The 22,877-nt window shown below is 41.6% G+C and overlaps 1 protein-coding gene across 1 annotated transcript; it reads right to left on the bottom strand.

Annotated features, from left to right (window-relative positions):
* Nucleotides 1-244: 244 nt before the first annotated feature.
* LOC311139183 (angiopoietin-1-like) lies at nt 245-22,339 on the bottom strand (the record flags this gene model as incomplete). The annotated part of the gene is made up of 9 exons (XM_084174074.1): nt 245-405; nt 1,812-1,942; nt 5,556-5,722; nt 10,331-10,432; nt 11,254-11,399; nt 13,064-13,305; nt 13,469-13,590; nt 13,829-13,984; nt 21,896-22,339. The coding sequence occupies 9 exons, from the start codon at nt 22,337-22,339 to the stop codon at nt 245-247; spliced, it is 1,671 nt and encodes a 556-aa protein (XP_084030200.1).
* Between the last annotated feature and the right edge of the window lie 538 nt (nt 22,340-22,877).

The following is a 22,877-nucleotide window of genomic DNA, read 5'->3' as shown; positions in this document are numbered from 1 at the left end:
TAAGCACCAGAATGTCAGAATCCAAGTTCCTCATAGAAAGCAAGATTATGTTGCTCCTTTTTCTCAAGTCAAAGTACAAACAATTATCCCACCTTGTATTTTGTGTTTCCGTCACACCTGTTCTGAGTTTTTTTATGCAACAGGCCAGTACTTTATCCCATAAAAACAGTTGGATGGAAACATGGCTAATGATGCCAATATGGCTCTGGACAATGTACCCAACGACAGTCACCGAAAGGTCCTCTCAGAAGTCTGCTGGTCGTATCATCATGGCGGTAGCACGGAGAGAGTAACTCGACCCTTTGAAGTAGTGCCACCTGATCCCATTCAGTTTACCCATGTTCTGACCATGATTGTAGTACATCCCGTTCAGGTTCGATGGTCCACAGGCATCGAACCACCAACCTGAAGGCATAGAGAGAAAGGCAGAGAGAAACAAACAACATTTATTTTAGGCTTGATGATGTTACACTATCAGAGGAACTATCAAAGTCATAACTGTGTGACCTCCCTGTAACCTCTGATTATCTCTAGATAGCTTTGTTGCAGCGCCAAGTCGTCAACACTAGAGCAGACTCCAGCACTCCTCTCTCTGGATAGCTTTGCCCCATTCTGACCTCTGACCTTTCATTACAGGTGAGAGAGGAGTGTGAGGGCAACTAACAAAATATAAATAGTCTACAACAATCTCTGCGAGCCCAACACGTTTGGACCAGCTACTTGGAGTCTTATGGAGGGCCGTTAATGCCAAGTGATCTATCCACTAACCACTACACCTCCTGAACTCATCAACCTATGGGTTAAGTCCCAAATGGCACCCTGTTCCCTATGTAGTGCACTACTCTGGTCCAGAGCTCTGGTCAAAAGTAGTGCACTATATTGGGAATAGGGTGCCATTTGGGATACAGCCATACTCTAGTAAGCTACGTGTTGGCGTCAGCCATGCTTTAACCTACATTCCATGGGCATCTAAATTCTGTGTTATAGGTTAGAACTGACTGGAAGCTGGTGCTTGATGTTTGTGGCTACTTTTGGGTCTAAAGCACCCCAGTGTATTGAGGGCAAGAGGTGCATGCTGTATGTGGATTTAAATACCTCGTTGTCACTCTAGACCAGCGTTTGCCAAACTCGGTCCTGGGGACCCCAATGGGTGCATGTTTTGGTTTGTTCCCTAGCACTACACAGCTGATTCAAATAATTTACTCATCATCATGCTTTGATTATTTGAATCAGCTGTGTAGTGCTAGGGCAAAAACCAAAATGTGTACCCAGAGGGGGCCCCAGGACCGGGTTTGGGAAACGCTGGTCTAGACATTGATAAAAGAATAAAGACATGTATCTGTACTATGCATTTTCTGATGTCCATTCTTGATCTAAATCCTGATGGGATTGTAGCTACTCATTTACATCACTGTAATAGGAATTGTACTGTTATTTTCTATCATTTCTGCTGGCCAGTTCCCTGGACTTCTAAACCAGCCACATGGCACGTGGCAATCATTCTGTAAAATGCTGAGGGCTGCCACCTGGCATAACCAGCTAAAATAGCATCCTCTGCTTTGATATGTCAGTAACAGTGCTGAATACATGCTAACTGGCTCCGGCCTGCTCTGCAGGTCTTCTAGACCAGGGGGGGATAAAGTGGGTGATGGTGACAGGGAGGTCAGTGGGTTGGAAATGTTTTCACCTTGCCTAGCATAATCTGGGTGGGTTGTTGTTGTTGTCTACTTATCCAATTGTTTCAGTTCTACAGGAGTGCATACAGAGTGCATGTGATTAGGGGTCGATGTGGACTTTAGCCTCAGACATACCCCCGGTGAGCATGAGAGCACATTTGCAGATGCAGTTGTCATTGTCCATATCCTTGGTGCTGAAGTCTGCTCCGTTGATGACCAGGCTGCTCTGTCTGCCTGCCGTTCCACTGTGACTCTTCAGGAACAGCCTGACACAGTCGCCAGGGTAACACAGAGGGAAATAAAGCAGAAACACAGTGGGAATGCCCTTTAGCTGCTGGAGAATGCTTTGTTCTTGTTCTCACTGTGGGAACACTGGAGGAAAGAAATTCACCACCATTTTACATTTACATTTTAGTCATTTAGCAGACGCTCTTATCCAGAGCGACTTACAGTTAGTGAGTGCATACATTTTCATACAGTGCATACACCACACTGTTCTTCTAATCTAACACAAATAATATGTACCTCCCCTTGCAACCTGGTCTCAGAGTATTTCATATTATTCTGTATGCAAATCCGAGTACCTCCCCTTGTTCTCACTGTGCGAACGCTTGAGGACAGAAATTCACCACCACAATGTTCTTTTAATCTAATACAAATAATATGTACCCTTCTAAAGAAGTGTCTTTGAAATTCTCGTACACTATATCAAAACCAATCACACCTGTTGCTTTTATAAAGAAAATCCTGGTTTATGAGGGTATTGTTGGTTTCCTCATTTGTTTCAAGCCATATACACTTCCCTGTGAACACTTTGCACTCTCTCATCCTGCATTGTATTGCCCCATCTACTGTACTGCATGTCAAGCGGCAGGTCCAACTGTGGTTTATGAGTCAGACATCTTTGAGGTCTTGCCAGAACCAGGTAATGGATACTTCACGGAAGAGAGAGGCCCTATTCTTAATCAGTAGACTTGAATATTATGTCTATGTTGAATACTATGTCTATGTTGAATACTGTGTCTATGTTGAATATATTGAATCCTATGTCTATGTTGAATACTATGTTGAATACTGTCTATGTTGAATACTATGTCTATGTTGAATACTATGTCTATGTTGAATACTATATCTATGTTGAATACTATATGTTGAATACTGTGTCTATGTTGAATACTATGTCTATGTTGAATACTATATCTATGTTGAATACTATGTATATGTTGAATACCATATCCATGTTGAATACTATATATATGTTGAATACTATGTCTATGTTGAATACCATATCTATGTTGAATACTATATCTATGTTGAATACTATGTCTATGTTGAATACCATATCTATGTTGAATACTATGTCTATGTTGAATACCATATCTATGTTGAATACTATGTCTATGTTGAATACCATATCTATGTTGAATACTATATCTATGTTGAATACTATGTCTATGTTGAATACCATATCTATGTTGAATACTATGTCTATGTTGAATACCATATCTATGTTGAATACTATGTCTATGTTAGACCATCATAGATACAGTACAACAGTCACTTAGAGAGAGGTGATTAGTTCAACACATCAGGCCTCACAGCAAGAAACCACATTTCTATGATCTTATTGTATTTAACAAACATTGTTCAATTAATTCATCTTTTACAAGAATATGAATGACACAGATAATGAAAGAAATTAATACATATCACAATTGAATTTTACCTGAACACTGTTGTTCGTCAATTATAACGTCTCTATTTATATGTGGTCCCTCTGTGTGGTCATATATCTGACCCATCAAAGTGTCAGGCTGATCATTAATGGGGCTTCAGTATGGTATGTTGACCAGGTGTTTGGCTCCTCTACAGTGACTCTGTGTCACACTAACTAAGTAGTAGTGGAAGGCAGCCTGGCTCTCTGAAACCCAGTGTATCTGAAGAGCTGCAAAGTTGCATAGGAGCCATGAACAGGGCGACCATGTCTATCTGCGCCATCTTGCTATCACATTTGTGTGTATTGTTTTGTATTGTTAGATACTACTGCACTGTAAGATCTAGGAACACAAGCGTTTAGCTAGGTTTTACTGCAATGTTGGAGCTCAGTTGGTAGAGCATGCCGCTTGCAACGCCAGGGTTGTGGGTTCGTTTCCCACGGGGGCCAGTATGAAAAAAATAAAATAATTATGCACTCACTAACTGTAAGTCGCTCTGGATAAGAGCGTCTGCTAAATGACTAAAATGTAAAAGTGTAATTACTGCACTGTTGGAGCTAGGAACACAAGCGTTTATCTAGGTATTACTGCACTGTTGGAGCTAGGAACACAAGCATTTAGCTAGATATTACCGCACTGTTGGAGCTAGGAACACAAGCATTTAGCTAGGTATTACTGCACTGTTAGAGCTAAGAACACAAGCATTTAGCTAGGTATTACTGCACTGTTGGAGCTAGGAACACAAGCATTTAGCTAGGTATTACTGCACTGTTGGAGCTAGGAACACAAGCATTTAGCTAGGTATTACTGCACTGTTGGAGCTAGGAACACAAGCATTTCGCTACACCCGCAATAACATCTACTAAATATGTGTATGCGACCAATAAAATGTGATTGGATTTGAGCTGTAGGCCCATTTAACGCCACACTCCATAGAATAGCTTTCCTTTTAAAGGCTGTGATCTTCCTCTTTATGCCATGTTTAAAAGAATGGTCATTATTTACATAGATTCCCGCTAACAGGTTATAAATACTGACTGCTATGTACTGTAAATTACTTTTCCATTTCCACTGACATACTCTGTTTACTCTCGCTCTCAATACTACTCAAGAGTTAATCTAATAGCTCTTTGTACATCCTTCCATCCTTCCTTGTTTTTAACTGGCTAGCAAAAATGTGAGCCAGGTAAAAATGGTACACGTGTGTGTTCGTTTGTATGATCGCACATCCGTGTGTGGGTGAACTAAATCAGATTGAGACAAAGCTTCCTGTTATCGTTCTAAGGAATTAGAATATGGTAATTCCCTTTTACGATCTTACAGTTTATTTTGTTAGTAATGGCATTGTGAAATGAGGCAGAGCCTCTCTTTCACTAAGAAGCTGTGTGACAATAGTTTGTTTTGGACCATCTCCATCACAAGTACTACAGAATGGTCATGAAATAAGAATCTAAAGACCAAAATTGATTCCATTCCAGAACTCAAAAAGATTTTTCAGTATGTTTTTGAACAGAGAATAAATGGAAAAGTAAGAATTATGATCTTCTGCTGAAGTCCTAGAAGCCTCAATCATAAGGTTATGGACAAAGAAGTCAAGCAAACTGAAAAATTAATTGATTACAAATCATGATCAGAGTCCCCAGTGCCTCACCATCGTTACTGTGATGTAAATACAACACCAAGCACATCATTGTCAGTGATGGAACAAAGTCCAATATCTCATTCCCACTTCATTAAAAATCTACTGCAATTCCTCAAGAAAGTAAAAAGACAACCACAATTGAGTAGTAGAGTGACTATTTAAATAGGAATGTGGGCGTATTTAGTCAGGGAATGTCCAATGATCATAAAAACAGTACTGTACAATGCGCTGAGATTCGATAAAACTTCATTTTCTCCACTTAGGGTACATACAGATGTAGGATCTTAATTTGAGCCAGTTTGCTAGAGCAGGAAAATAATCCTGCAGGAACAGGAAATGTGAATTATTATGTGGATTATAATTCATGGACATTTTTGTAGAGGTTGATACATTTTTCTTTAGGGCAAATCAAGTCTGAATTTTCAAAGTGGAAATGACATCTGTAGCTGATAACAGCACTCCTACTGTGATACTGTGATACTCTTTAAGAATACGTCCCACAACACATTGCTGGTATCCTACCTGTAATTCTGCTTCTCGCTGCCGATGTAGAAGCGGTCGTAGTGGGAGAAGGCCTGCTGTCCGTCCCAGTCGATCAGTTCCACCCTCAGGTTATAGGGCCTCTGACTGGTCAGCAGGAACACAAACTCATTCCCCAGCCAGTGCTCTCCAAACAGACTCCCAAAGCCCTGCAACAACAACAGCACAGCAACACATTCGTAAGTAAGCCTTGTCCAAGCCGGAAAGGCTCATAGGAGCAGGAGCCTATCTCCTGTTTCTGTAGTGTAAGGCAGCTTGATGTACCAGTACACCACCTGGACAGGATGCTAGTCTATCTCCTGTTTCTGTAGTGAGGCAGCTTGATGTACCAGTACACCTCCTGGACAGGATGCTAGTCTATCTCCTGTTTCTGTAGTGTAAGGCAGCTTGATGTACCAGTACACCACCTGGACAGGACACTAGTCTATCTCCTGTTTCTGTAGTGTAAGGCAGCTTGATGTACAAGTACAACCCCTGGACAGGACGCTAGTCTGTCGCAGGGCCTTATCCCAGCAACACATGGAGCTATAGAAAAAGAATTACTGTCATATCGAGTTCTTCTACAGGGACAAGATGACAAACCCTATATAGTTCTAGGTAGAACCTTTTTTCTTAAGAGTGCAGACTAGAGGGATGTTCTACTCAGGGAATCTTTATTCTCTTTTTTTAAAGGAATTCTGTTCTGTGTTTGACTCTTTTTTGACGGTGGTGAATTGAGGGAGACAGACAGATGAGATGAGTAGATAGAGAGATATAGATAGAGATATATAGATAGAAATATATAGATATAGATATATTGATAGAGATATAGATAGAGAGATATAGATAGAGATATATAGATAGACAGATAGAGATATAGATAGAGAGATATATCTCTATATTCTATATCTCTATCTATATCTCTATCTGTATATCTCTATCTGTATATCTCTATCTATATCTCTATCTATATATCTCTATCTATATCTATCTATATCTCTCTATCTATATCTCTCTATCTATATCTCTATCTATATATCTCTATCTACAGTGGGGGAAAAAAGTATTTAGTCAGCCACCAATTGTGCAAGTTCTCCCACTTAAAAAGTTGAGAGAGGCCTGTAATTTTCATCATAGGTACACGTCAACTATGACAGACAAATTTAGGAATAAAAATCCAGAAATTCACATTGTAGGATTTTTAATGAATTTATTTGCAAATTATGGTGGAAAATAAGGATTTGGTCACCTACAAACAAGCAATATTTCTGGCTCTCACAGACCTGTAACTTCTTCTTTAAGAGGCTCCTCTGTCCTCCACTCGTTACCTGTATTAATGGCACCTGTTTGAACTTGTTATCAGTATAAAAGACACCTGTCCACAACCTCAAACAGTCACACTCCAAACTCCACTATGGCCAAGACCAAAGAGCTGTCAAAGGACACCAGAAACAAAATTGTAGACCTGCACCAGGCTGGGAAGACTGCATCTGCAATAGGTAAGCAGCTTGGTTTGAAGAAATCAACTGTGGGAGAAATTATTAGGAAATGGAAGACATACAAGACCACTGATCATCTCCATCGATCTGGGGCTCCACGCAAGATCTCACCCGTGGGGTCAAAATGATCACAAGAACGGTGAGCAAAAATCCCGAACCACACGGGGGGACCTAGTGAATGACCTGCAGAGAGCTGGGACCAAAGTAACAAAGCCTACCATCAGTAACACACTACGCCGCCAGGGACTCAAATCCTGCAGTGCCAGACGTGTCCCCCTGCTTAAGCCTGTACATGTCCAGGCCCGTCTGAAGTTTGCTAGAGTGCATTTGGATGATCCAGAAGAGGATTGGGAGAATGTCATATGGTCAGATGAAACCAAAATATAACTTTTTGGTAAAAACTCAACTCGTCGTGTTTGGAGGACAAAGAATGCTGAGTTGCATCCAAAGAACACCATACCTACTGTGAAGCATGGGGGTGGAAACATCATACTTTGGGGCTGTTTTTCTGCAAAGGGACCAGGACGACTGATCCGTGTAAAGGAAAGAATGAATGGGGCCATGTATCGTGAGATTTTGAGTGAAAACCTCCTTCCATCAGCAAGGGCATTGAAGATGAAACGTGGCTGGGTCTTTCAGCATGACAATGATCCCAAACACACCGCCCGGGCAACGAAGGAATGGCTTCGTAAGAAGCATTTCAAGGTCCTGGAGTGGCCTAGCCAGTCTCCAGATCTCAACCCCATAGAAAATCTTTGGAGGGAGTTGAAAGTCCGTGTTGCCCAGCGACAGCCCCAAAACAGCACTGCTCTAGAGGAGATCTGCATGGAGGAATGGGCCAAAATACCAGCAACAGTGTGTGAAAACCTTGTGAAGACTTACAGAAAACGTTTGACCTGTGTCATTGCCAACAAAGGGTATATAACAAAGTATTGAGAAACTTTTGTTATTGACCAAATACTTATTTTCCACCATAATTTGCAAATAAATTCATTAAAAATCCTACAATGTGATTTTCTGGATTTTTTTTCTCATTTTGTCTGTCATAGTTGACGTGTACCTATGATGAAAATTACAGGCCTCTCTCATCTTTTTAAGTGGGAGAACTTGCACAATTGGTGGCTGACTAAATAATTTTTTCCCCCACTGTATATAAGTCCCCTGTAGCTCAGTTGGTAGAGCATGGCGCTTGCAACGCCAGGGTTGTGGGTTCGTTTCCCACGGGGGGCCAGTATGAAGATGTATGCACTCACTAACTGTAAGTCGCTCTGGATAAGAGCGTCTGCTAAATGACTAAAATGTAAATAGAGAGAGATAGATAGATAGATAGATAGAAAGATAGTGTTGGGGTCTGCTGCACTAGACCAGACCTTGGCATGGATCTTTTTTTTTTACCAGAGACAATTTACAATATATCAACATTTGAATGGTGATCTAAGCACACCATGTTTAGACTCAACTTAAACAGTTTCCTCTCTCCTGTCGTCTTCTCTCAGAAGTGTTCAATCAGAGGCCATTAGTGTCATGATGAAACACTCCCCACAGAGGGGTCACCGAGCGAACACATGCCCCATGAACAGCAAATCATCTATTCTCAATGGAGGAAGTCAAGAGGGAACCCATTGTATGCCCGTGTCTTTGCCAGGCTATACTCCACACTTCCTTAGCCCCTCACTGGAGGGCAGCCATCCCTCACTCAGCACTGCTAACAAATCTCAGCCCATAGGCAGAGGCCACAGGGCTCTGTCAAGGCCTAATGGGGCTGGAAGTGGCAACACAGTGGATACGTCCCAAATGGCACCCTATTTCCCATAGGGCTCTGGCCGAAAGTAGTGCACTATATAGGCTATAGGGTGCCACTTGGGATGTACTAAGTATGTTCCTTGCTATGCGTTTGTAATGCTCCTTTCTCTGTTATAGTTTGACATATACATTTATATTGTGGAATATTTTGCTATGTAGGGATTAATATTTTCCCGAAAATCTACCAAGTTTCAATACCTGGAATAATTCATATTTATCCCGAGAGTCCCGGGATATACTGCAAAAATCGGAAGTGCCCATTTAAAGCTTTTAAAACCAAGATATGGTCACTATGCTAGGGTTCTCCCCAAATAACAGGGTTGCTGCGCCACCTTGTCGGCTTGGCTGCGCCACTATGTCAAGATTTCAGAGCAAATTAAACAGAAATGTAGTCATGATAGAGTAACAGAAGTAGCCTAGGAGATCTCGACACAGAGCACGCTCAGCACGCACAGAGCGCACTCCGAGCATAGCATTGTCGAATCATTCTTTGTAACAGCAGTCAAACAAAAGTCAAATGACCAAAGTTAACCTCCTTCAACGAATGACAGAATATCTCCTATATTTGGCAAAATCAAGTTGATGATTATACAGATAGCAGATCTGCTCATGAATAATGGAGAGATGAAGTGGAAATAGTTTAAATATCAAGGTATCTTAACGGGGACCAACTCTGTTTAAAAAATATCAATTTCTACTCTCATATCGTTTGTTGATCACACCGAAGCTCTCATATGGGCAGCAAGTACGAGACAGCACAGAGAAGCGGGGAAAGCGGTATTTTGACATGCATAGGCGAGAGACGTGCTTTGATAATGCAACCTATGGATTCCCTAATAAAATTAGAAACAGGAGTGAGACAGGAGTCAGGATTTTGGGTTTCATTGGGATTGGGACTGGATAGGAAAATAGCCTAGGCTCTGAAGATAGAATTTCCCCTCATGCCTCTGAATTGCTAACAGACTTCACTACATGCCTATGTAGTGAATTGTGCATAGGCCTATCAAATGTGTGACTGTCTGAAGATTTACAATGACAGCTTAAAGAGGCACACGTTCTTTAATAGGCTATACTGTAGGGGTTTCCTGTAGGGTTCGTTAACTGCATTCGGGTCATGTGTGCAGTCCAGCACGACCGGCAGTGTCAATTATGCGTGCTCTTTGAATTTGTATGGCGACTTTGTGTCAAGTAAATAAACTAGGCTAATGGCTTCCATGCGACAACCTGTTTGGATAATGTTGCATTTTAATTTTTGTTAATCTTTTGCTGTGGAATTTCATTAGTGCAGACATTGTGGATAAATGTTGTAATTTCCCGGGTCTTGTCGTTTATTTTTTCCGGTAAACGTGAAGAGTGTTCCAGGGACAATCCCGGGATCCCGATTACCCATGTTAATCCCTAGTGCTATGTATTCACCAAAATCAGAAAATATGTGAGTGTGAATGCTGTGAGAATATTCCACCCTGGCCTCCTCACCATCTTGTACTCCTTCCACGTTCTCTGGAAGTCCATGGTCCCGTCTTTTCTCCTCTGAATGACGGACCATCCTCCTCCTGCTGCCTCCATGTTACAGTAAACCTACAGAGAGAGAGAGACAGAAAGTCAGTGACATGGGTAGCTTACACACTACTCTCACACATGCAGTGCATATCATGACAATAACGACTGTTTCCTGTAAAAGAAGCTTAGCGGTTAAGAGCGTTGGGCCAGTAACCGGAAGCGTTGGGCCAATAACCGAAATGTCGCTGGTTCGAATCCCTGAGCAGACAAGGTGAAACATCTGTCGATGTGCCCTTGAGCAAGGCATTTAAACATAATTGCTCCTGTAAATCGTTCTGGATAAGTGCGTCTACTAAATGACAAAAATGTACTATAGATGAGTGTCCTTAGTTTTGTGTACCATGTTCAGGCCATAATGACAATGTGTCCTAAGCCCAGGGACGTAGCTCAGTGCAACCATGGAGGTCCCATTGACACTGACAGCTGATAATGGACAGTAACACACTGCCAGTCAGCCATCTGCGGCTTGGCAGGAGGAGGACATCTGCCGTGTAGCTGCGGTGAAGAGGCCAGCCAAGAGTATTTCCAGACCCAGCATATCAGCCAGCCAATACCTGACATATTCCTGGGATATTGTTGTCGAATCTTTTGGCAAGCGGCTTTAGAGTACCGTATATTAATTGCTGCCACTTCACTTGCACGTAAACTAAAGTAGGTTACAGTAAGAAAAAGTGCAGCCCTTTAATTTTTCATGTCAGTTTTCGCTGTTTTGCATGCAGAGGCAAAGCCTGCATATATCATCTGTAATGTATGCCTCTATAATACAAATTATGCTAATTGAATTTACATATTTTTTTCCCCCCTCTAATATTTACTAAAGATAATATAGTTTTCCTTACCCTTTTAGTCTCCTGTGTGTTGATGTGAATAGTATATACTCCACTGTTGTTGAAGCCAGCTTGAAAGATTTCAGAGCAGTCCCGATACTTTCTCTCCTCATGAGATGAATCTCTCTGCTTAAAGGCAAGGTTGCTGTTTGGGACCACTGCTTGAATAGATAATGAAACAAGAGCAAACACATTATAAACTAGACTCCAATTTGAATGCATCCTAAATCCTTTGTAATCAACAGCCCAGACTGGGTCAGTTCCTATTAGAACAGGTTCTTATGTTCTGGAATGCATCTTCTTATGTTCTTAGAACACTAGACAAGTAGCTGTTTCTAGTCTGAAGAGGCTCTTGAAGCCAGTCTGGGCCCTGAATGAAACACTTCTGGTGATGTTCAGCAGAACTCCCTCTGGGTGACAGGTAGCTTAGCAGTTAGAGCGTTGGGTCAGTAACCAAAAGGTTGCTCGTTTCAATCCACTAGCTGACAAGGTGAAAAATAATTTGATGTACTCGAGCAAGGCACTCAACCTTAATTACGCCAGGGTCTCCGTTGATAATGACAGACCCTGGCCATGACCCCACTCTCCGAGGGCGTCTCAGGGAGTGTTGGGATATGCAAAAAAACACATTTACAATTCACAAATGGATATTAAATTAATTCACACTTGTACATGTGTGAAATAGGACAAATATAAGCACCCACCAAGTTATTATAAACTCCTATAAATTCTCTTCAGTCTCCAGTTCATACAGTAAGTTCTATTTAACCCTAGCCTGAGCATTTAAGGTCACCCCCTCCAAGCCTAAATCATTCCTATCTGTGCTATGGTATTTATGATCCAGGCCTTTCCCGGTCACAGATTAAGCCTATGTTACTTCCCAGTGAGCTAAATTACTTGAAAAGATGTCTAAAATACGTATTTTCCAGACGTTGAAATCAGGTTCATTTTCGGGTTGTGAATGAAAGTTGAATAGACGTCTTTTAGACAAAGCTATACAAATTCGGCACAATATATCCTTCAGTTCTGGATAAGAGTGTCTGCTAAATGACAAAAATGTAAATGTAAAAATGAACACTGGCAAAGTATACTGGGTGTTATTCTAATGAGCTCCACCCCCAAACAAAACCAAATTTAGTCGGTCCGGATCAGACCAAATCTGAACCAATCATAGACGTCTATGTTTCACAGGTTAGGACAGCACAGTACAGTACAGTACAGTACAGTACAGTACAGTACAGTGTAGAGCACAGTAGAGTGCAGTGCCATTTTGTACTCTACTGTACTGAACTATACTCTACTTTTCATTACTATACTTAACTGTACTGTACTCTGCTGTGCTCTACTGTACTGTGCTGTAGTATGCTGTAGGACCAAATCTGAATGAATCATAGACAGGTTTTTTGGGGCCAAATCAAGGCCTGTCCAGACTAAATTTGAATCAAACTTAGACATCTGTGTTTGGGCCGAATCAAGTCCGGTCTGGACGTCTGTGGACATTGAAATCAAGGCCGCTCCGGACCAAGTTTCAACCTCTTTTTAACGTCCATGGATGTCGGCCGGTGCTCACTGGGTTAGTCCAGCCTTCTTAGTCCAGGTATAGGCTTTATCTGTGCCCAGAGAATACCTTGTCTGAACCTGTGAACATTTGCCACAATATATCCTCCAGTACCTCTGTTGTATTTAACCCTACCTAGAGCTTTTAAAGCCAACTCCCTCTTCCCGGAAATCATTCCTATCTATGCTATGATATTCATACCCCAGAGTATTTTATTTCTACTTTCTGTAACAGGAAACATTGGCCCCAGCATCCATCCAGTACCTCCAGACCCTCTGTCCTTAGAGCAGAGTTTCATCAGACTGTTGACGGTGTCAGTGAGCTGCTGTTGTTGACTAAGCAGGATACTGTTGTTGCCAGTGGCCTGGTCCAGATGGGTGTGTAGCTCTGTGATCACACTGCTCTGTCTGGCTACCAGCTGCTGCAGGCTGGACCTCTCCTTCTGTAAGGTAGCCAGCTCCTCATGGTGCCCAGACTCCAGCTCCTGCATCTTCTGCTCCAAGAGCCTGATCAATACAAGTGATTTGACAATCAGTTGATCAGTCGATCAGTCGATCAGTCAGTCAGTCAATCAGTCAATCAATCAATCAAACAGTCAGTCAGTCAGTCAGTCAGTCGGCCAATAAATCAAGACAGAACTGGGAAGAAAATAATCCATGTTGATTTTACCAATTCTTGTCGTGCAGTTTGCTGATCTCTGTAGATTGGTGGAGGAGCTGGGTCTCCAGTTTGTTGGTGGACAGAGAGTTCTCCAGGAGCTGAATCTCCAGCCTCGAGGTCTGATTCAACACCTGTCCATCAGGAAACTGTTACTATCATTCAAATTCACCCAGTCAAGTGTATAGACATGATTTATATAGGCTAAAAGTGTTAACATGTATTTTAATGGACTTCATAGGCCTATTCATCCAATGAAATAAGGATAATTGCTGTGTAGGCTACATGATTAAGTAGTAAGTGTTACTGATATCATAACATGCACTTTAATGTTCTTTGGAGAGGGATATTTGTATATGATTCATACTGCACCTGGGTCTCTACATCTGTCAGTTTCCGTGTGTGCTGGGCAGTCTGGGTCAGGAGGTTGGTGCCTAGATCCAAGATGGCGGCTGTGTGGTTGTGGACAGCACTTTGCTGCAGCTGAGCCATCTGCACCTTCAGACTGTCCTTCACATAGCTCTCAATCTGAAACACAAACACAGAGGAGGTATGAAGAGATGTTTAGGGCTTTACCTCTCTCGCCAGACTCCAGGTGTTCTGTACACTCCACTTCATTGGCTGTGAGAAAAGTTCAAACATGGTTACATTTAATTTCAATTTTGGTAATGTTCTAGGAACACTTTCCAACTGACTTGACATTGAGAATGTTCTCAAATAGTTCAGAGAACGTTAAGAAACAAAGTTCTTCTGTGGGAATTTCAGCACTTCAGCATATGGTTTCCTACAGGTTTCCTCATGGTTCTACTTAAAGTAATGTTCTCAAATTGTTCCAAGAACGTTAAGAAAACTTTCCATAAAAACCACAAGAAAACGTTAGTAATGTTCAGAGAACATTCTAAGAATGTTATTTAAAAACATACAACCTGTTCTCAGAACGTTAAGAAAACGTTCCATAAAAACCATAAGAAAACTTCAGTAACATTCAGAGAACATTTTAAGAAAGTTATTTAAAAACATATACATTCCGTTCTCAGCATCAACAAAACTCTCTCTATCCTCTGTCTTGTTAAGTGTGTGATCTTAATGAGTGCTTGTTTCCTTTGAAATGGGTCTGTTTGAATAGACTAAAATGAACAGCTGTGAAAGCGTAAAAAAACATGGCATGCTAGCTCCATACTGGTGGCGCAGTGGACTAATTCCATGGATGAACAACAGAAGATTATAGGTTCAAATCTCACTGATGCTGTGTCACAATAAAAAATAAATGTGTTTGCATGATTAATGCAAACGCATTTATAGGATTAGTGTCCTATAGATGGGTTGGCTTGCAATGTCATGAAAATGAAGCATGTGCATCAATGGCGCCGGAAGCTGTGCTTTATTATGATTCTGAACCGTCAGATAGCAAGCAACAATGACAAGAATCTGCCATATGGGGAATCGTAGGTGGCTATTTTCAGCTGGTTCTATCTTGTTCTTGAAACCATGTTGTGTTTTGACTGATTTCATGTCAATGCTTATATGGCTAAAATTCACTAGCTAGCTAACCAACAACTGTAACGATTTATTTGAGAGACAAGTGCTGATTGTGAAAATGTATTTATTTTGAAGACAAAATATATTTTACATGTTGTCAACAATCAAGGCCAACCCTGTCTGTTTTGCCCCATACAGTGGGGAAAAAAAGTATTTAGTCAGCCACCAATTGTGCAAGTTCTCCCACTTAAAAAGATGAGAGAGGCCTGTAATTTTCATCATAGGTACACATCAACTATGACAGACAAATTGAGAAAAAGAAATCCAGAAAATCACATTGTAGGATTTTTTATGAATTTATTTGCAAATTATGGTGGAAAGTAAGTATTTGGTCACCTACAAACAAGCAAGATTTCTGGCTCTCACAGACCTGTAACTTCTTCTTTAAGAGGCTCCTCTGTCCTCCACTTGTTACCTGTATTAATGGCACCTGTTTGAACTTGTTATCAGAATAAAAGACACCTGTCCACAACCTCAAACAGTCACACTCCAAACTCCACTATGGCCAAGACCAAAGAGCTGTCAAAGGACACCAGAAACAAAATTGTAGACCTGCACCAGGCTGGGAAGACTGAATCTGCAATAGGTAAGCAGCTTGGTTTGAAGAAATTAACTGTGGGAGCAATTATTAGGAAATGGAAGACATACAAGACCACTGATAATCTCCCTCGATCTGGGGCTCCACGCAAGATCTCACCCCGTGGGGTCAAAATGATCACAAGTACGGTGAGCAAAAATCCCGAACCACACGGGGGGACCTAGTGAATGACCTGCAGAGAGCTGGGACCAAAGTAACAAAGCCTACCATCAGTAACACACTACGCCGCCAGGGACTCAAATCCTGCAGTGCCAGACGTGTCCCCCTGCTTAAGCCAGTACATGTCCAGGCCCGTCTGAAGTTTGCTAGAGTGCATTTGGATGATCCAGAAGAGGATTGGGAGAATGTCATATGGTCAGATGAAACCAAAATATAACTTTTTGGTAAAAACTCAACTCGTCGTGTTTGGAGGACAAAGAATGCTGAGTTGCATCCAAAGAACACCATACCTACTGTGAAGCATGGGGGTGGAAACATCATGCTTTGGGGCTGTTTATCTGCAAATGGACCAGGACGACTGATCCGTGTAAAGGAAAGAATGAATGGGGCCATGTATCGTGAGATTTTGAGTGAAAACCTCCTTCCATCAGCAAGGGCATTGAAGATGAAACGTGGCTGGGTCTTTCATCATGACAATGATCCCAAACACACCGCCCGGGCAACGAAGGAGTGGCTTCGTAATAAGCATTTCAAGGTCCTGGAGTGGCCTAGCCAGTCTCCAGATCTCAACCCCATAGAAAATCTTTGGAGGGAGTTGAAAGTCCGTGTTGCCCAGCGACAGCCCCAAAACATCACTGCTCTAGAGGAGATCTGCATGGAGGAATGGGCCAAAATACCAGCAACAGTGTGTGAAGACTTACAGAAAACGTTTGACCTGTGTCATTGCCAACAAAGGGTATATAACAAAGTATTGAGAAACTTTTTTTATTGACCAAATACTTATTTTCCACCATAATTTGCAAATAAATTCATAAAAAATCCTACAATGTGATTTTCTGGATTTTTTCCCCTCATTTTGTCTGTCATAGTTGACGTGTATCTATGATGAAAATGACAGGCCTCTCTCATCTTTTTAAGTGGGAGAACTTGCACAATTGGTGGCTGACTAAATACTTTTTTTTCCCCACTGTAGTTGCACATGCGTTGGTTTTGTTGCTGAACAACCAACTGGTCTATTTGTGCTTGAAGTTCAAAAAGTCAACCCAAAATAAGCTAGCAGTCTTATTGAAACATAGTGAATGTTTTCAGGAAGTTATTAAATAACCTATAGTTTCTGTTCTCAGAGCATTAATAAAACCTCCCAGTAAAACTTTGAAGGAACCAGAGTAAAACATTCTCAGAACCTCTCTGCAACCTAAAAATAAAAGTTCCCAGAATAGAGACAAAATCTTCTGTTCTCAGAACGTTTGAAAACGTTATATTTTACCGGTCAGGAAACGTATGGCTTCGTTCCCACAACCAATGTGAAACCAAAACATACGTTCCCACAACTTCCAAGGAACCAACCAGAAATAATGAAATTATATCCAGGGAAGAAAATAAGTTGGATATGTATTCATTCCCTTCAGTAATTTTGGATTTAAGGATTTACTGCATCAATATGGTCCTGTCTAAGGATTTCCTTGGCCCCTGGTCAGCTACTTAGGGAGGGATCTTTCAGGGTTGTTGAGTTCAGTCATTTCCCTTTAGTCAACCAGGAGAGATCAGTCATGGGACTGCATCTGTATGTTTTCTACCACAGATACATCATGTGGACAGGGCTCAGCTGCCAATGACATTATCCATCTCAAGTTCACTATCCTGATGATGATTACAATGAGGAGAGGAGAGGTCTTTCCCAGCAATATGCTTTAAAAATATGTCGGTTTTTTTGTGACAGCTCAGGGTCATTCAGTGATTCATTGAAGTTGATAGTTTTCCTGTTACCCCGGTTTTCAAGCCATGGCCTTTTCAGTTCATATCAATCAGTTTGAGTTTAGCCTTGGACAGCTTTTCAAACTATGTAGTTCCAAAAATGTACAGTTTGGAAATTACCGTTACAGTTAGATAGTCACAACAATGGCATATGAAAAATTTACATCGCAAAGCTAGATTCATGTCTCACTTCATCCCTGATTTAACGTAACAGATCACCCTAAGTATGATTTTCAATTTGAGAATGTCTACTGTGTGGCTAGATTCCCTCTGGCCTGGTCTCTATGACATTACATTTTACATTTACATTTAAGTCATTTAGCAGACGCTCTTATCCAGAGCGACTTACAGTTAGTGAGTGCATACATTATATATATTTTTTTATAACCCCCGTGGGAAACAAACCCACAATCCTGGCGTTGCAAACGCCATGCTCTACCAACTGAGCTACATCCCTGCCGGCTATTCCCTCCCCTACCCTGGACGACGCTGGGCCAATTGTGCGCCGCCCCATGGGTCTCCCGGTCATGGCCGGCTACGACAGAGCCTGGATTCTAACCAGGATCTCTAGTGGCACAGCTAGCACTGCGATGCAGTGCCTTAGACCACTGCACCACTCGGGAGGTATATGTGGTTGGGTCTTTAAGCTTATTTTGCAGTTTTATAATACTATTCTACACATTTTGTCATGAAGCTAAGAGAAAATGTTGCAGTTTTAAAGCTAATTTCCCTGCAATTCTACACATTTTTCCATGGGGTGGAGAGAAAGATGTGCTGTTTTATAGCTCATCTCATGCTATTATTCACATTTTGTCATGAGGCTGACAGAATATTTCACATTTTTTAAGCTAATTTCCTGCTAATCTACACATTTTGCCATGATGCTGAGAGAAAAGTCCTGAGTGGTTTACACACGATAACCAGAATGAAGTTTGAGGAAAGTCTTCATGTATAATTTTGTTGGTTGGCAATGTATGCAGCATACAGAATGTTTTCACACAGTCAACCCTTCTAAGATTTTATTATCTTGGCACTTATTATGTGAAATCTGGAGTTTATATAGAGGTCCATTAACATGTGGGCATGAGCTATTATATGTCAATGTTTATTGTTTTTGATGAAACAATTCCTGTGTCCAATTCATGCATTCAAAGTATGACGGCTATCTACAACACTTGCCAACTTATTCATTAGCATCTATGTTAAGTTAAGTTCATATATCATAAACACTCTTCCAAACCATTGTGGAACAAATTGGTGCCAAACTACTGAAGTGGTAGTCTGTTTATACTGAAGTGGTAGTCTGTTAATACTGAAGTGGTAGTCTGTTTTTACTGAAGTGGTAGTCTGTTAATCCTGAAGTTGTAGTCTGTTTATACTGAAGTGGTAGTCTGTTAATACTGAAGTAGTAGTCTGTTAATACTGAAGTAGTAGTCTGTTTCTACTGAAGTGGTAGTCTGTTAATACTGAAGTGGTAGTCTGTTTCTACTGAAGTGGTAGTCTGTTTCTACTGAAGTGGTAGTCTGTTTCTACTGAAGTGGTAGTCTGTTTTTACTGAAGTGGTAGTCTGTTAATACTGAAGTGGTAGTCTGTTAATACTGAAGTGGTAGTCTGTTAATACTGAAGTGGTAGACTGTTTCTACTGAAGTGGTAGTCTGTTTTTACTGAAGTGGTAGTCTGTTAATACTGAAGTTGTAGTCTGTTTATACTGAAGTGGTAGTCTGTTAATACTGAAGTAGTAGTCTGTTAATACTGAAGTAGTAGTCTGTTTCTACTGAAGTGGTAGTCTGTTAATACTGAAGTGGTAGTCTGTTTCTACTGAAGTGGTAGTCTGTTTCTACTGAAGTGGTAGTCTGTTTCTACTGAAGTGGTAGTCTGTTTTTACTGAAGTGGTAGTCTGTTAATACTGAAGTGGTAGTCTGTTAATACTGAAGTGGTAGTCTGTTAATACTGAAGTGGTAGACTGTTTCTACTGAAGTGGTAGTCTGTTTCTACTGAAGTGGTAGTCTGTTTCTACTGAAGTGGTAGTCTGTTTTTACTGAAGTGGTAGTCTGTTAATACTGAAGTGGTAGTCTGTTAATACTGAAGTGGTAGTCTGTTAATACTGAAGTGGTAGACTGTTTCTACTGAAGTGGTAGTCTGTTTCTACTGAAGTGGTAGTCTGTTTCTACTGAAGTGGTAGTCTTTCTACTGAAGTGGTAGTCTGTTTTTACTGAAGTGGTAGTCTGTTTATACTGAAGTTGTAGTCTGTTTATACTGAAGTGGTAGTCTGTTAATACTGAAGTGGTAGACTGTTTCTACTGAAGTGGTAGTATGTTAATACTGAAGTTGTAGTCTGTTCCTACTGCAGTGGTAGTCTGTTTCTACGGAAGTGGTAGTCTGTTAATAATGAAGTGGTAGTCTGTTTCTACTGAAGTGGTAGTCTGTTAATACTGAAGTTGTAGTCTGTTAATACTGAAGTAGTAGTCTGTTTCTACTGCAGTGGTAGTCTGTTTCTACGGAAGTGGTAGTCTGTTTTTACTGAAGTGGTAGTCTGTTTCTACTGAAGTGGTAGTCTGTTAATAATGAAGTGGTAGTATGTTAATACTGAAGTGGTAGTATGTTAATACTGAAGTGGTAGTCTGTTTATACTGAAGTGGTAGTCTGTTTCTACTGAAGTGGTAGTCTGTTTCTACTGAAGTGGTGGTCTGTTAATACTGAAGTGGTAGTCTGTTTCTACTGAAGTGGTAGTCTGTTTCTACTGAAGTGGTAGTCTGTTTTTACTGAAGTGGTGGTCTGTTAATACTGAAGTGGTAGTCTGTTTCTACTGAAGTGGTAGTCTGTTTCTACTGAAGTGGTGGTCTGTTAATACTGAAGTGGTAGTCTGTTTCTACTGAAGTGGTAGTCTGTTTCTACTGAAGTGGTAGTCTGTTTCTACTGAAGTGGTAGTCTGTTAATACTGAAGTGGTTGTCTGTTTGTACTGAAGTGGTAGTCTGTTTCTACTGAAGTGGTAGTCTGTTTTACTGAAGTAGTAGTCTGTTTCTACTGAAGTGGTAGTCTGTTTCTACTGAAGTGGTAGTCTGTTAATACTGAAGTGGTAGTCTGTTTTTACTGAAGTGGTAGTCTGTTTTTACTGAAGTGGTAGTCTGTTAATACTGAAGTTGTAGTCTGTTAATACTGAAGTGGTAGTCTGTTTTTACTGAAGTGGTAGTCTGTTTCTACTGAAGTGGTAGTCTGTTTCTACTGAAGTGGTAGTCTGTTTATACTGAAGTGGTAGTCTGTTTTTACTGAAGTGGTAGTCTGTTAATACTGAAGTTGTAGTCTGTTAATACTGAAGTGGTAGTCTGTTTCTACTGAAGTGGTAGTCTGTTTCTACTGAAGTGGTAGTCTGTTTCTACTGAAGTGGTAGTCTGTTAATACTGAAGTTGTAATCTGTTAATACTGGAGTGGTAGTCTGTTTCTACTGAAGTGGTAGTCTGTTAATACTGAAGTGGTAGTCTGTTTCTACTGAAGTGGTAGACTGTTTCTACTGAAGTGGTAGTCTGTTAATACTGAAGTGGTAGACAGACAGACAGACAGAAAGAGACAGACAGACAGACTGAGCACTGCCTAAAGCTGAGCCCATTCCTAGAAATTGACCCCCCACCCCCAGATGGGGCCAATGTGACCCAGTGTGAGAAGGTTCAGACAGACAACACAGTGTTTTCTTAAGGACAGCCACGCCAGCCGGACACACTCAGAACATCACAACCTAACGACCAAATAAACAGACATAGAGGAAAGAGATGGATCCAGGTTGGACAGAGCCAAATGTTTCCTATAATAATAATATTCATTATGGCAGGACACATTTGGCTTGGTCCAAATGGTTCATGGGGTTGAAACACACTCAATGCTGATATAGTGCACTTAAAGATGCACTATGCAGAAATCGCTCCGGCATTTCCTGGTTGCAAAAATTCTAATAGTTTGCCTAATTTCAGTTTTTGTGACAAAATAAGCAAGGCTAGTGTAGAGAATAATTGTACCATCTAAACTACTGTGAAATATGTTTTCCAGAACCGAAAAAACATTGAATTTTCAACTGTTTGAAACTGGTGTACAAAACAGACGACACAAAAAACTAAACTCAAGAACGGGAAGCATAGAAATAGCGTACATAGAACCGAACTACCGCTTCTTAGATTTGTTTTGATAACAACTTTGGCTAATGTGTTATAAATGCAATAGCACATAGTTCAATCTGATAAAAAAAGCAGATCATTTTGACCTGCACAGCCATGGGACATGGTATGCATTTCCTTCCAGATTCCATATGTCTGATAAAGCTCTGTTTAGACTGAAACATCAGGTTTTATTCTTTACATCAACTACCACTATACTGGATGCATAGAGAACATGCTCTGACCTTCTGAAGCCACTGTGTGTAGTTGTCCATGACGTGCTCCAGGTGTTGGATCCTCTGGCTGCCCAGAGCCGGGGCCGGTCCTGGGATGTTGGGCTTTATCAGTGGGGCATCTCCTTGTAGAGTGTTCCCCTGGTACTGGCCCTGTCCCTGGCTGGTGCTGGAGCCGCCGACCCCCTCCCCCTCCGTCCAGCACGGCCTGTTCCCCCCAGCGTTCTCTGGCAACAGGAAGGTATAGGTGCAGGATCCGTGCTGGATAGAGTTGTACTGGCGAGCGTTAGTGTTAGTGCTGGCGCTCATGGAGCCGCTGCCAGCTATGTCCCCTGAGCCTTTGGGCAGCTCTTCCAGAGACACAGACACACAGCCCGTCAGCAGCAGGAGAAGGGCAGCCAGAACCAGCCAGGTAATGTGGCAGCTGGGCTGGCAGGGCAGGAGGTACCACAGCATGGCTGCAGGACACACAGGCTGATGATCCTCCTTTATGTCTTCCAACTAGACTGTCTGTCTTCTGTCTCTCTTCACAACATGTCTTCCTGTCCTGTCGTCAATCAGACGGTTGGGAGGCAGACCATCAATCCAGAAAGATGACCGCTTCCCATCAGTAGGACTGTATGAGAAGTCCTCTCAATTCTCAGTTTGGAACCCATCCCTATCCACCACCAGTTGTCTTGTTAGTTGTTGTAGCTGGTCCAGATCCAAGCCAGGGACCACACTACACAGTTGTGTGATGTAGACTACGGAGTCAGTCAGTGGAATGATCGGTGTTGTATCCTCCTCTGCATGGCTGGCTGTATGGAGTGCAGTGCTGTTCCTCCTGTCTGCCTGTCTGTCTGTGAGCATAGATAGGGGGGGGGGGGGGACGTCCAACTCTGGGCAGGCTCTGTGCCTCCCATACTGGGACTGATCGAATGGAATGTGAGTATGGGGTTGTGTGTGTGTTTGCGAGAGAGAGAGAGAGAGAGAGAGAGAGAGAGAGAGAGAGAGA

Source organism: Coregonus lavaretus (genome assembly GCF_964263955.1).
Source record: "Coregonus lavaretus genome assembly, chromosome: 13".
Classification (NCBI taxonomy): Eukaryota; Metazoa; Chordata; class Actinopteri; order Salmoniformes; family Salmonidae; genus Coregonus; species Coregonus lavaretus.
Note: the sequence above shows the minus strand (reverse complement) of the source record. Positions and strands in the feature narration are given on the sequence as shown.